General features: G+C 47.1%; 1 protein-coding gene across 1 annotated transcript; it reads left to right on the top strand.

Moving 5' to 3' along the window:
- The first annotated feature begins 3362 nt into the window (after positions 1-3362).
- Positions 3363-13449, top strand: LOC114591051 (zinc finger protein RFP-like). The gene is made up of 7 exons (XM_077922244.1): positions 3363-3865; positions 6264-6359; positions 6850-7080; positions 8243-8265; positions 9248-9366; positions 10420-10452; positions 12666-13449. Exons 1-7 carry the CDS (start codon positions 3440-3442, stop codon positions 13184-13186), a joined length of 1449 nt encoding a protein of 482 aa, XP_077778370.1. The 5' UTR covers positions 3363-3439; the 3' UTR covers positions 13187-13449.
- Positions 13450-14111: the final 662 nt, after the last annotated feature.

Raw genomic sequence — 14111 nt, 5'->3', positions numbered from 1 at the left:
CAGGGTCTCCAATCGGGATTGGTGTAGGGTTTACATTACTGGCGAGCAGGCTTAAAATCCTTCATGGCTTCTTCATTACTGAGCTACATGTGACTGATCACTAAAGCTCTCCTTATCCAGACTCCACAGGGACAGTCGCTGCTCTTTTAATCAGACATGGATTTAACATTCTTCTTTTTTTTACAGAGAGGCAATAAGGATGACTGTCCTATGAGCCCTAAACACCTCCTAGCCTAAGGACTCCCAATGAATCTCGCCTCTTCACAACCCCGATGACTCGGCCAAGTGAGCAAACATGGCTGTTTGTTCCACAAATAATTTAGGGGGAGGGGGTAAACTTCTGCATTATCAGGAAACTTCAGTGATCCACACTGAACAATTACAGTTATCAGGGAATCCTGATTATCACTGCCTACACGATCCCTGCTCCTGCCAACCTAGCAGTTCGAAAGCACGTAAAAGTGCAAGTAGATAAATAGGTACCGCTCCAGCGGGAAGGTAAACGGCGTTTCCGTGCGCTGCTCTGGTTCTCCAGAAGTGGCTTAGTCATGCTGGCCACATGACCCGGAAGTTGTACGCCGGCTCCCTTGGCCAGTAAAGTGAGATGAGCGCCGCAACCCCAGAGTCGGTCACAACTGGACCTAATGGTCAGGGGTCTCTTTACCTTTACTTTTACACCTGCCACATATTCCTGAAGGGAGTCTCTCTAATTTTGGGTTATAAGGATGCAAAAAGAGCTCTGCTGGAACAAGCCAAAGGCCTACAGTCCAACATCCTGTCCTCACCGGGGGGCCGACAACACCCTCCCCACTTGTGATTCTCAGCAATGGGCATTCAGAGGCATCGCCCCGCCCCAAAGAGCAAAGGTGGAAAACAGAGTCATCCTCCATGAACTTGTCGTAAGGTCAGCCAAATTTGTGGCCACAACTACTTTTTGTGGCAGCAGATCCCACTGTTTAACGATGCAATATGTGAAGAAGTCCCTTCTCATGTCAGTCCTGAATCTTTAAAGCAGGAGTCAGCAAACTTTTTCAGCAAGGTGCCGGTCCACTGTCCCTCAGACCTTGTGGGGGACCGGACTATATTTTTTCAGTGGTGGTGGTGGGGGGGTGGGTAATGAACAAATTCCTATGCCCCACAAATAACCCAGAGATGCATTTTAAATAAAAGGACACATTCTACTCATGTAAAAACACGCTGATTCCTGGACCGTCCGCAGGCCAGATTTAGAAGGTGATTGGGCCAGATAGTAATAATAATAATAATAATAATAATAATAATAATAATAATAATAATAATAATTTATTTATACCCCGCCCATCTGGCTGAGTTTCCCCAGCCACTCTGGGCGGCTCCCAATCAAGTGTTAAAAACAATACAGCACTAAATATTAAAAACTTCCCTAAACAGGGCCGCCTTCAGATGTCTTTTAAAGATAGGATAGCTGCTTATTTCCTTCACATCTGAAGGGAGGGTGTTCCACAGGGCGGGCGCCATTACCGAGAAGGCCCTTTGTCTGGTTCCCTGTAACCTCACTTCATGCAATGAGGGAACCACCAGAAGGCCCTCGGCGCTGGACCTCAGTGTCTGGGCTGAACGATGGGGGTGGAGACGCTCCTTCAGGCATACAGGACTGAGGCCGTTTAGGGCTTTAAAGGTCAGCACCAACACTTTGAATTGTGCTCAGAAACGTACTGGGAGCCAATGCAGATCTCTCAGAACCGGTGTTATGTGGTCCCGCCGGCCACTCCCAGTCACCAGTCTAGCTGCCGCATTCTGGATTAATTGCAGTTTCCCGGTCACCTTCAAAGGTAGCCCCACGTAGAGCGCGTTGCAGTAGTCCAAGCGGGAGATAACTAGAGCATGCACCGCTCTGGCAAGACAGTCCGCAGGCAGGTAAAGTCTTAGCCTGCGTACCAGGTGGAGCTGGTAGACAGCTGCCCTGGACACAGAGTTAACCAGTGCCTCCATGGACAGCTGTGAGTCCAAAATGACACCCAGGCTGTGCACCTGGTCCTTCAGGGGCACAGTTACCCATTTAGGACCAGGGAGTCCCCTACACCCGCCCGCTCCCTGTCCCCTGGGCCATCTGGCCCCTGGGCCTTAGTTTGCCTACCCATGCTTTAAAGGTATTTTTTAGCCTGGTGGTGGGAGCGGGATCAGTCAGGGCAGGCATCGGCTGTGGCCCTTGCCATAGCACAGTGGCCCCCGGCAGCTGCCAAAGAATGTCAGGTGTCAGCAGCACCCAGAGCTCTTCTCAAACTGCAAGCATCACCCAGCAGATTTCACCAGCCTCCTTTACCTGGCTCTGGTTCCTGCAAGAACATCTTTTCTCCTTTTTCTGATTGGAACGCAAGGTCCAGTTTGGGAATCAGAAGCCCCTCTGGGGTTGGGAAGAGAGAGAGAGAGAGAGGGAGAGAGGGGGGGGGGAGAGAGAGAGAATTACCGTATTTTTCGCTCTATAAGACGCACCAGACCACAAGACGCACCTGGTTTTTGGAGGAGGAAAACAAGAAAAAAAATATTCTGAATCTCAGAAGCCAGAACAGCAAGAGGGATCGCTGCGCAGTGAAAGCAACAATCCCTCTTGCTGTTCTGGCTTCTGGGATAGCTGCGCAGACTGCATTCGCTCCATAAGACGCACACACATTTCCCCTTGCTTTTTAGGAGGGAAAAAGTGAGTCTTATAGAGCAAAAAATATGGTATTATTATTTGCAGAATCTGGATCCAAGTAATATTCCTGGAATTTAGTCTTTCTGGACAATGGACACATTCCTTTTCAACATTTTCATCCACCTTCTTAAAAAAAAGGGAAAAAAGCAAGAGATAAATATGAAAAGAACAACAGAAAATTAAACAGTTATATACTGCTGTGCTATAACTCGTATTTATTTCTTAGTTGATTGACATGCAGAACAGGGCTTATGAAGTAGTGGTATTTATCTAGGTTTGTGGTTTTCAATGGGTATAGACTTATGGACTAAGTTGTTGCATTTTTATCTCCTTATATAAGAATAAAAAAGAAAAATAAACAGATTGTTTTCGTAAACAGTATCCCAGCAGAGTGTATTTAAATCATTCAGTATACACAGATGTACATGCGTGGATACATACATTCACCCAAAGGACACATTTTAATTGTTTATGGGACACAACCTAGCCAAAATGAAGCATCTTAATTAAAATGTTATGAATACCACAACTTACTAGGTACGTTTGAGTTTGTGTGTAATCAAAAGCATGGGAAGCAATCAAGTAGCATTCGCTGCTGCTTGAGAAAACATTCACCAAATGCAAAGACCTGGGGACATTAAGAAAAAAGAAAAAAAAAAGATCACGTGGTGACTGAGTTTCTGAGTCATTTCCAGGAAGGGAAACTCCCAGTAGCTGAAAACGGAGAAAGTGAAACTTAACTCTGGTCTTCAGAGCGAAGGAGCCATGGCTGCTGCAGGGGCTCACACCCAGCGTCTCCATGATGAAGCCACTTGCTCCATCTGCCTGGAATATTTTAAGGATCCAGTGATCATCGTAAAGTGTGGGCACAACTTCTGCCGATCCTGCTTGATCCAGTGCTGGGGGGAATCGGAGGCAGAGGCTTCCTGCCCTCAGTGCAGAGAAAGAGTCCAGAGGAGGGGCCTCATCCCCAACAGGCAACTGGCTAATGTGGCAGAAATAGCCCAGAATCTCAGCCTTCAAGAGGGAAAGGAGGAAGGAGGGAAAGGGAGAGTCTGTGAGGATCACCAGGAGCCCCTGAAGCTCTTCTGCAAGAAAGATGAAGCCCCCATCTGCCTGGTGTGTGGCAGATCCAAGAAGCACAAACACCACGAGGTGATTCCTCTGAAGGAGGCTTTCCGGGAGTACAAGGTAGGAGATCCCTGGATCTGGAGGGGGAGAAATAGCTGTGGATTCTTCTTGGGAGGTTTTCTTTTTAATTATCAGGTCCAAAGTATGAATTGGCATGAATTGGTGGTGGTTTATGTTAGGAGTCATTCTGCAAAGAAACAGAAAATATGTTTGTAACTTTAAGAACTTTTTCTGCGAGTTCTGGCTGTGGTTTTCTAGGCTGAAGAGGTACAGCTGGTGATGAGTATAAAAGGGAAGTTGCAGTTTGAATTTGCCTGCAGAGAGAGAACACCCACGTGCTTTGTGTTTTTGTATAGCTGTAATAAAACCTTGGTTTGAGTGTTTTACACTCCGGTCTCCTGGCTCTGTCGTCTGCCACCAGAAGAAAAACCACCTCTAACAGTTTATTATGTAAAAAGCAGCCAAGAGGAAGCCTGAGGGCTCCTGGGATGGCTGGGAGGAGGGAGTTGAAGTCTTTCTCTCTGCTGGGGTGACAAAGGGATCTTCCCTTGAAATACTCACAGCAGCTTCAAAGATTTGAACTGGAACCATGGGAGGAAGAGAAAGGGTTAACCTCGTCCACATCCCCCAGCAAGGGTGCTTTGTACATATGAAGAACACTGCAAATGGAAATTGCATGTACACAACTAAGTGCATGTCTCCTTTGGCCAGCAGGATCCCTCCTCAATGCCCTGCAAAACAGAGAGCAGCAAGGGATCAGTTGCGGAGGGGAGGGGCGGTGGCCAGGAATTGACCAGATGGTGCAGGATCCTCCCCCCAAGTATCTGCTGGAAGCAGATTTAGGTGTGTGTGTGTGTGTGTAAACACCTACTGGTGGGGAGCACGCTTATTCTGGGGGCACTGTGTGGCCTGTGCAATGAGGTAACAGCCGGGGGGACCTGTGCTATTATACTGTATATAAAAAATAAAATCCTCGTTCTGGATCCTGCCTTAGCCCTTCCTCCTCCTCCTCCTCCTCCTCTTCCCACTTCTCCCTGGGACCTCAAGATGAGAAGTCAGGCTAGAACTTTCCTCAGAGAAGTTCAAAGGAGCAAACATGGCTGCCTTTGCTCCTCTCCAGACTGGTTACAGTGGTACCTTGGGTTAAGAACTTAATTTGTTCCGGAGGTCTGTTCTTAACCTGCTGGCGCGCGATTTCCGTTCTCATCCTGAGGTAAAGTTCTCAACCCAATGTACTACCAGATTTTTCGCTCCATAGGGCACACTGGACCATAGGGCGCAACCAGTTTTTAGGGGGGAAATCAAGAAAAATAATATTATTTTCCCCCCAGCCCCAAAGATCAGCGTACAGGATGCGCGCAACCTCTCCCTGCTGGAGGGGTTGCGCGTGGCTATGGCACAAGCCAAGGCAGCCAGAGGGATCCATCCTGCTGGCTGTTTTGGATTCCTATTTAGCCCCACGCAACCTCTCCCTGCTGGAGGGGCTGCGCGTGGCTATCTCTGAAGCCTAGAAAGCGAGAGGGGTTGGTGCGCACCAACGCCTCTCGCTCCCCAGGCTTCAGCGAAAGCAACGCAAAGCCTTTGGAACAGGAAGGAGTGCTCCCTCTGCACTTCAGAGGCTTAGCAATGCTATCGCTGAAGCCAAGGAGCCTGCATTTGCTCCATAGGACGCACACACATTTCCCCTCAATTTTTGGAAGGGGGAAAGTGCGTCCTATAGAGCGAAAAATAAGGTACTTTTGGGTTAGCGGAGTTTGTAACCTGAAGTGTTTGCAACCTGAGGTACCACTGTAGTTGCAATAGAAAACTTTCCCATCCCAGTTCCGCAGTGGTTTTCAGCCAGTGTGCTGTGGCACCTGGGGTGCCTTGAGTGATGCTCAGGGGTGCTGCTGGCAAGACTGGCCTCTGTCCCTCTTTCCTTCCCTCCCTCCTCGGGTGCCATAGCTGCCTCCCAAAGGCTTGCACAGCTCTTTGTTGCAGCAGCCCTGGCTACAAGCTCCACTGGCGAATGGTGCCTCTGGGGCTGGCCAGGGGGTGTTGGCTGCCAGGAGCTGAGTCGGCCTCAGAGTAAGCAAGGAAACTGGCGAGGGGCCCTTGTGGGAAGGGACAGGCAAGTCTCAGGCCCCTGTGGGGCAGCGTGAGGAGGCACCTCTCTCTGGGACAGCGGGGGCAGCTCAGAGAGAGCACTGCGCAAGGGGGAGGGTGTTTGAGAAAGGGTGAGGGTCTGCAAGCTCTGCAAGCAAGGGGGGACCTAACTGGGATCCTGAGCCCCACAGGGACCCCGCAGAAAGAAGGTAGTTGGTCAAGGGAGCCAGGGACCCAAAAAGGTTGTACTTTTATTTCCTCTAGTAAACTACTTCGCTGTTATAGCAAGGCCACTGGACCCAAGAAGCCTGTATAATATTCATCTCCTCTCTCTGTGTCTCAAGCAAACCTAAGTTTCCCTTTTTCTTTTCAGGAAGAGATCTGCCACCGCTTGGAGATTCTGAGGAAAGAGAGAGAGGAAATTCTGGCCCATCAAGCAGCCCTGGACAAGGAAAGCAAAGACCTCCTGGTAAGTGCCACTCTTATCACTAGGGAGGGAACAAGCACTTGAAGAATTGAGTCAGGAGTGAGGAGGGATGGGGAAATCTGCCCATTTCAACTTCCCCCCATTCTCCTTTTCCATATCTGTTTGTTTGTTTCTTTGTTTATTTATTATTATGAAAATGAATAAAATGCTAAGGTGGCTACATTCTTGTATTAATATTTTGATACGTACTTTATCCTCATAAATACATTTTTGTGAACATTGCCTGGCTGAGTCAAAATAGCTAGGAAAAATGCTCCTTGCTTTAGGCTGTAGCTCTCTGCGAAATAGAAGTCAACAGAAAATTCAGTGGAGAGGGGCCTCCCCTCAAATTAAAGGTTTACTTCTTTAGTAACTGGAAGTTTCATGTCTCTGAAAAATCAGAAGTGTCCTCCCTGTGGAATTCTCACTAATCTCTTCCTGATGTTTTGAAGGCTGATCACCTTCCACACTCTGACCTCCTCTTTTCCTGCAGAAATTAACAGAAACGGAGAGGCTGGAGACTGTGGAGAAGTTCAGAGAACTGCGCCAGTTCCTGGAAGAACAAGAAAAACATCTGCTGACTCACGTGGAAGAGGTGGAGAAGGAGATTGCAGGGAGAAGGGATGAGCAGCTGGCCAGACTCTCCAGGAAACTCTCCTCTCTTGAGAGGATCATCCAGGAGATGGAGGAGAAGAGTCAGCAACCAGCGAGTGAACTCCTGCAGGTAAGATGGTGGCAGGAACAGACCAAGGCTCCAGGAAAAGGCTGCCCCTTTCATGTGTGCAAGGAGTGCAGGGGCTGAGATGATGGAGCCTCTAGTCAGGTTTGTAATGGACAGGAAGACCCAAGAGACCTGGGATGCTGAACTCACCTGAATGCAGACTAGAGGTTCGTCTGTGTTCTTGATGGAACGGAAGCTGATCTTCTGCTCTTTGCTGATGCTTTGTCTCCGAACGCCTTTCAGCTGTGTGGGGCTTCGTCTGGGATGCATTCAGGCCTCCTTCCGACATGAGCTAGTCTCTTGACCAAGCTTCTCTTCCCGTTTCCTCCACAACTTCTGGGTTGATCCCCTTCCCCATGGATACAGATTGGCCACAAATGGTGCTCAGTCACAGTGACCAAAGAGCAAGACAGAGGGACTCATCCAGACTGCTGCTTGTCCCACCCCTTTCCTCCAAGGAAAACCGGCTGTTTACTGCTGAATTAGAGCAAACCTCAGCCAGGTTTTCTCCAGACTGACGTTTCCTTTGATGTTGCACTAAGGAGCAGGTTTTTCCTGAGGGAAAGAGGCAGGGCAAAGACAAAACCACTTGGACCCGTGTTTTCTAGGCACAGGAAAAGAAGAAGTGTGGGTGAGCCCAAAGAAACACTGACCTATTTTATTACCCCTTGGGAGGCACTTTATGCTGCAGGTGCTTTTTTAAATTTCCAGGTGGAAAATAGCATTTGAAATTTGGGGACTACTATGGAAGATAGTTTAGGACAGTGCCCTGGTAAGATTATCCTGTAGGCATACTTACGTCTGAATTGCACAATGCAAACTGGATTAAAGTTAATAAATTATAATCTAAGACTAGAGATAGTGTGAATTGTCTCTTGAACCCACAAATGTGAAATTTCCCTAAAATGCTGGTGGGTTTTCATAAGGATTTTAAACAAAAATGGCAAACTGATGTGGAAATGTGGAGATCTTGAAATCAGAACAGTGAATAATTTCAGAATGGAAAAATAAAAGCTGTGAGAAACCAAAACTTGCTGATTCCGCCATCCCTACCCAAAACCTTGGCATGTGCCAGGCAGACTGACATCTGAGGGCCAGGGTCTGAGGGGGTCTTCCTAGTGTGGCCTGTGGTGTGCAGTGAATTCCCTTCTCTTTTCCCCTCTAGGATGTGAGAAGCACCTTGCAGAGGTAAGTGGATCTGGCTCATTTCCATTAGCATCACTCTTTGAAGCTGAGATGCAAGAACCTCAGACATGGCCCTCCAGGGGCTGCAAGGGGGAGACTGGAGGACTCACTCCCTGAGGCACCTCACAGGTAAAAGCAGGGCCCCCTCTTCTGAACTTGTGGCCCCCCAATTCTCCCTCCAAGGTTCAAGGTCAACTGCCTCCTCCCTCTCTCCCCACATCCCTTCACAAAGGGATGGGGGCTCTTTTCTTTATCTTGCACTTTCTGTTCATGGACTTTGTGGTAATTTCAAACATCTAGAAGAGAAAGTGCCAAAGATGCTTGTGAAGAGCTTAGGATGTACCAACAGATTTCAATGTCCAACTAGAAGCCCCCCAACTCTGCAAACTCAGCTCCTTTGAGGCACTTAGGGAGGGAAGGTCTGTTGGTCTAGAATGGGTGGGTTCTTTTTCTTGGGAGCATTTCCACCGTGAGAAGCTGAAGGTGGTCTTGAGGGGGGGGGGGTGAAAGTCTAGTTGTTGATGCCTCTGGAGGTAGAGTCCTATGGGGCATGGGGTTGTGCCCTTCCTGGGTGAGAGAGGGGGTGAAGGGAGGGTGGAAGTTGTTCTCCTTGACCACTGGGTAGCTTTGGACATCACTCACATCCTCTGGAGAAGCTCAGGGAGGGAGGGATTGCAGGCATTCCACCTCAGGGGTTTGGTTCTTAAGTCCTGGGACCTTCCAAGAAAGCTGTTAGGGGGCAGCATTGTTTGAAGCCATGGGAGCCCTCCGGTGGTGTTGCTTGGGGTTACATCTTGTCCCTTGTGCTGTTTAGCATCCTTACGAAGCCACAGACAGCTGTCCTCAGGGGTTTTGGACTGAGGTCTCATCTGTGGTGGAAATAAAGCTGTTGGGAAATAAACTTCCACTTTGTTCATGTTATTGAGATCAATAATTAGGGAGATGGGGCCACAATGGGGCCATTCACTGTTTTTCTTTTCACCAGGTATGAGGAAAGAGAGAGTCCAGAGAAGCCACTGGCTTTCCCTCCAGAACTGAGGAACAGGATCTTGGAATCCTGTGATCTAAATCACCTTGTGGAGGATACAATGAAACAATGGAAAGGTAATGAAAACTGGCTGCCAGGATTTCACCCTGGGAATTCTGTTTCTTCTTCAGAACTGAACATACCAGGCTCTTATGGCATGGAATTGAGTAACCCCAGGATACCTTCCTTCTTCCTGCTCCAGCCTTCATTTCCTGTCCCCCAGAATGGCCCATGTATATTGTGACGCTGGATCCTGTAAAGAAAGCCTGAACCAGAGTGTAGAGCAAAGTCAGGATTTTTTCCTCCCATGTGCATCTGTTTACAGTTAGACGAAACCTCCTTTTCCTTGTGGTTCCCTGTCTGCACAATCTGGGGTTGTCCTTTTGGAGGTTCTCCTTCTCTGAATGGAGTCAAAGGGCATTAAGAAGCCCCCAGTTCCCCCTCTGCCTCCTGCTCAGGCTTCTTTCTCAGCCGTGGAGCCAAGGCCTGAGCCGTCTCCTCCTCAGACGTCCCCCTGCAGCTGCCATATCTAGGGCTTCAGCCTTCAAGATCTCCTGAGAGTTCCCCCATTGAGGATGGAAGCAAGAGTACATGAGCCCCAAAGGGAACAATTATGCTTGTTAACAACCTTAAAGATTTGTAGAAGGTTTGTGAGGGAGGACTTCCTTTTGCCTGAGAGCTCTGCCAATTCTTTCTCATCAAACTTTGCTTCTCCTTATGTGTCACAATTTTGGCTTTAATGATTCCCCCCACCACTTTACTTGGGGAAGATGTGAAGGCTGCCTCCATCTCCCCTCTGCATCCTTTTACGGGATTCCTATTGCTCTGCCTCTCCTCCAGTCCAAGAATGTAGAGCCCAATTTAGGGACAAAGTTCAGAGACCAGCAGGATTCATGCTGAATATTTTTATTCTCTTATTTGTAAGCTTGCTTTATGATTGCTGTGTTTTAAAGCTTTAGTTATTTTCATAGATTCTTCCTATGATTTTCTTGTTTTTAATTATTTTTTAACTATTTAATAATAATACTAGAATTTAAGGATACTACATTATGAAGTGTTACTTTTGTACGGAGATTTATTTCAGGTGGAAGAATGTTGCCCTTACACTTTATATCTTTCTGCTTCCTCAGATGCTCTGCTCTTCAGTGAACAGATTCAGAAAGGTAAATTTCCAGGAGAGGAACAATTTCACAGGAGGGATGGGGACTGATATTTCATGGGTGTTGAACCGTCTGTGCTGCAGACTTTGGGACCCCCTTCAATGGCGTCACTCTGGGAAACAGTCCTCTAGTGGTGTTTGGGTTCCTTGTCTATCCCATGAATGAACTGGGAGAGGGTTTGAAGGCTTGGACTGGGGGCAGAGCTTGGCCCTGCGAAGAACCTGCACACCAGTCTGAGTTCCATTCCTGCCTATAGACCAGTGGTGGCAAACCTTTTAGGGACCGAGTGCCCAAACTGCAACCCAAAACCCACTTATTTATCGCTAAGTGTCAACACAGCAATTTAACCTGAATACTGAGGTTTTAATTTAGAAAAAACAACTCATACATTAACAGCTTTGATCTTAAAAGAAATTCACAATAACAGAGCTTCAGAAAAGAAACAACTTTTTATTGAAAGGTAAAAGTTTGTATTTGGCAAGCTTTTGAACAATTAATGTGATTTTTGCTGTTGTATGCATGTTGATAATTTGTCTAACCTTGGCTCATACTTTGTAAGTTTGAGAGCAACACATGCAGCACTCAAGTCATCTGTTAGTCTGTTTCTGGTGTCAGATTTTATGTAATTCAAAGCTGAAAACAGCTGCTCACAAGCATAAGATGATCCAAACAAAGTAAGGAAAGCAATCCCAAGCACTTTCACTGATTTAAAAGTATTTGGCAAATAATTCCACACTTTAAGGATTTCATTTTCAGAACTATCTGTGCTGTCTTTTGTCATCCTTTCTATCTTCTCAAGTGTTTCACGCAGGTCACAGAATTTATTTTTCCAGACAGACTATTATCCTGGTTTCCCCCTCAATTTTATAGATTTTGCTTTATTTCATAAAATTTATATACTGTTTGATTGTGGGGAAAAGCACAGAGCATTAGACTCAGATCTAAGGCTCCTGGCTAAACTAATCTGCAGCAGAGAATCCCAACAGAGCAGCATCTTAAGCTAGCCACATCTTGCATAAAACCCTTCTCTTGTGGCTGAACTAAAAGGACGCTGGCTCAGCTACAAGATCTTGGAGAAGGAGTCCGGGAGGGCAAGAGTTAACATCCCCCTGCCCTTAAGGAGAGTCCATATGTGCATGTTTAACAGTTTAATAAATTGTTCTGTGCACAAAGATGTGAACATGAGCCCAAATACTGTCATGTGGCAAGCGAGGGAGCAATAGGTATTATTGTTATTTTGTTGTTGAGAATTAAGAAGATTGCTACTTTCAAATGAGAGTTGTCAGTGATCCATGGTTAAAAGAAGAAGTTGGCAAATGTGTCCTCTTTTGTGCTCTTCAAAATAACCCTACACTTGCCTATCACGACTGTCTTAGCCCCTAACTTTTGAGTTATTCCCCCTTCCCTCAGGGAACTCGTCTTATGGTTTATATTAAATCCAAAAGAGATGCATGGAATAAGCAGTCCTTTGTAAAATTGCCCTGCCACCTGCCTCCTCTTCCTTGGTGGCAAGGCCTAAACTTCCAAGATGGCAGGGAGGAAGGCAAGGAGAGACCAAGTGGGTGAGAGAGATGGAGAGCAGGAATAAACAGGCTCCCCACTTAACACCATTTTCACTTGTGGGCATGACGACCCAGAACGTGACCCCAGTGAAAGTGCGGGGAGGCCTATATGTGGTTTTGTGTTGCAGTTTATGTTTATGCTGTGAACCACCCTGACCTATGGATGAAGGGCAGTATGCAAATGTGATGATGATGATGATGATTACAGGGAGGTCCTCATCCCCCACCCCAACCAGAGGTCCCCAAAGGCCAATTCCCACAGAGTTTGTCAGAGGAAAGCAGCTTCTCTCCTCTCCTGCCTCCTCCAATTCTCCTCTCTTTCTCCTTAGATAACACAGAAGAGATGAGTAAAAGGTTTCCTGGGTGGTTTTTCCCCTTAGAAAATGCCTGGGATGAGAGGAGGGCAGGCACAATACACATCGGATATAAGAAAGTGAAGGGAACTGATTTAAAAACAAACAAGGAAGATATTTATTCTGTTGAAAGTCTGCAAGGAGTCTCACTCTTGCATGTGATCCAAAGAAATCCCATTCATCTGAAAGGGAATCTGGGTTTTTTGGGATTATTATTATTATTATTATTATTAGGATGTCCATTTCTGTCTCTCAGCTGACTGTGCCTAATCTTCTCTTTCCCTCATCTTCTTCCCAACAGCAAATGTCACTCTGGATCCAGATACAGCCCATCCCCAACTCATTCTGTCCAAGGATCGGAAAAGCCTGAGATTGGGAAAAGAACAGCAAGCCCTGCCTGACAATCCTGAGAGATTCAGTGACTGGCCGTGTGTGTTGGGACGTGAGGGATTCACAGCAGGCAGCCATTTCTGGGAAGTCAATGTGGGAAGTGGGGAAGATTGGGTTTTGGGGGTCGCCAGGAAGTCTGTGGAGAGAAAGGGGTACTTCTCCTTTAGACCTGAGTGGGGGATCTGGGCTGTGGAGAAGTGGGAAAGCGAGTACTGGGCCTGCAGCTCCCCTGATGACACTCCTCTGTCCCTGTTTTGGGAGCCCAGGAGGATCCGGGTGACTCTGGACTATGAAGGGGGACGTGTGTCTTTTTATGACGCCGACTCAGGAGCCGAACTCTACACGTTCTCAGGAGCCTCGTTCTCTGGAGAGACCCTCCTCCCTTTCTTTGACCTGGAGGGAAATTATAAAACCCAGCTCAGTATCTCCTGAGGAGACTAAATCTGCCTCTCAGGCCCAGCAGGAGTTGCTCTCCAGACCAGAGTGACTGACATAAAAACCATTTACCCGCCAAGAGCAGGTTGGGCAGTTTTCCAAGGGCCCTTTGAGAGGATTCATTCCAGTCAAAATCAGCAGAAATAACCAAACAAAAATCCTTTGCATTTTCTTTCCTTTCCCCAAAATTCCCTTTGCCGCTTACTTCTTAAAGAGACAGTCACACTTTTAGGAGTCCTAATAAATTTTCTCACCTTCAATCTTGTTTTCCATTTGAGATGTCTGATTTGGCAGAGGACGAGACTCTTAATCCCAGGGTTGTGGGTCTGAGCCCCACGTTGGGCAAATGTTTCCTGCACTGCAGGGGGTGGGACTAGATGACCCTCAGAACCCCTCACAACTCTGCAATTCTACGAAACCTTCCTCTCCCCACAAGACCTTATGCAGCTGTGAAAATGCATGCATCATTGGATTAATAGAGGACAAAAATATGAACCCCTTCACTCACATCAGGCAGCATACCTCCTTGCCCTGGAGACCTCAGACGGGAAGAAATTGTAAAAGAAATTGAACAAGGCGTCGGCTTCAAATATCCTCTGCAAATACAGCCTCACCTTCTTTGTCAGAAATAAACCCCATTGCCTTGAGTGGGGCTTCTGCCCTGTTAAAATTTGTGTTTAGGGTTGATGCGTTGACGTTCCTTATTTACAAGCTGGATTCTGTACTGCATATCGAATGTTTTTTTCTGTACTGCGGTGTCCTCTGGATAGTGCTGGACTCTCAATCTAAGGGTCACCAGCTGGAGCATCACGTTCAAAATAGCATGCGGGCAGAATTTCATGTCTGTTGAAAATAGCGTCTGGGCAGAATTTTCAAAAATCGGTTAAAATGTCTGGAAAGATCCGGACATATGGCAGCTCGA

This window comes from Podarcis muralis, chromosome 2 (genome assembly GCF_964188315.1).
Source record: "Podarcis muralis chromosome 2, rPodMur119.hap1.1, whole genome shotgun sequence".
Taxonomy (NCBI): domain Eukaryota; kingdom Metazoa; phylum Chordata; class Lepidosauria; order Squamata; family Lacertidae; genus Podarcis; species Podarcis muralis.
This window is presented reverse-complemented; position numbering and strand designations above follow the sequence as displayed.

Bases quoted from the DNA above. Each gene is read 5' to 3' on its own strand.
- LOC114591051 (XM_077922244.1), top strand. From the start codon at position 3,440: ATGGCTGCTGCAGGGGCTCACACCCAGCGTCTCCATGATGAAGCCACT. The intron at 3,866-6,263 runs GTAGGAGATCCC...TTTTCTTTTCAG, and splicing joins AGGCTTTCCGGGAGTACAAG to GAAGAGATCTGCCACCGCTT. The intron at 10,453-12,665 runs GTAAATTTCCAG...TCTTCCCAACAG, and splicing joins CAGTGAACAGATTCAGAAAG to CAAATGTCACTCTGGATCCA.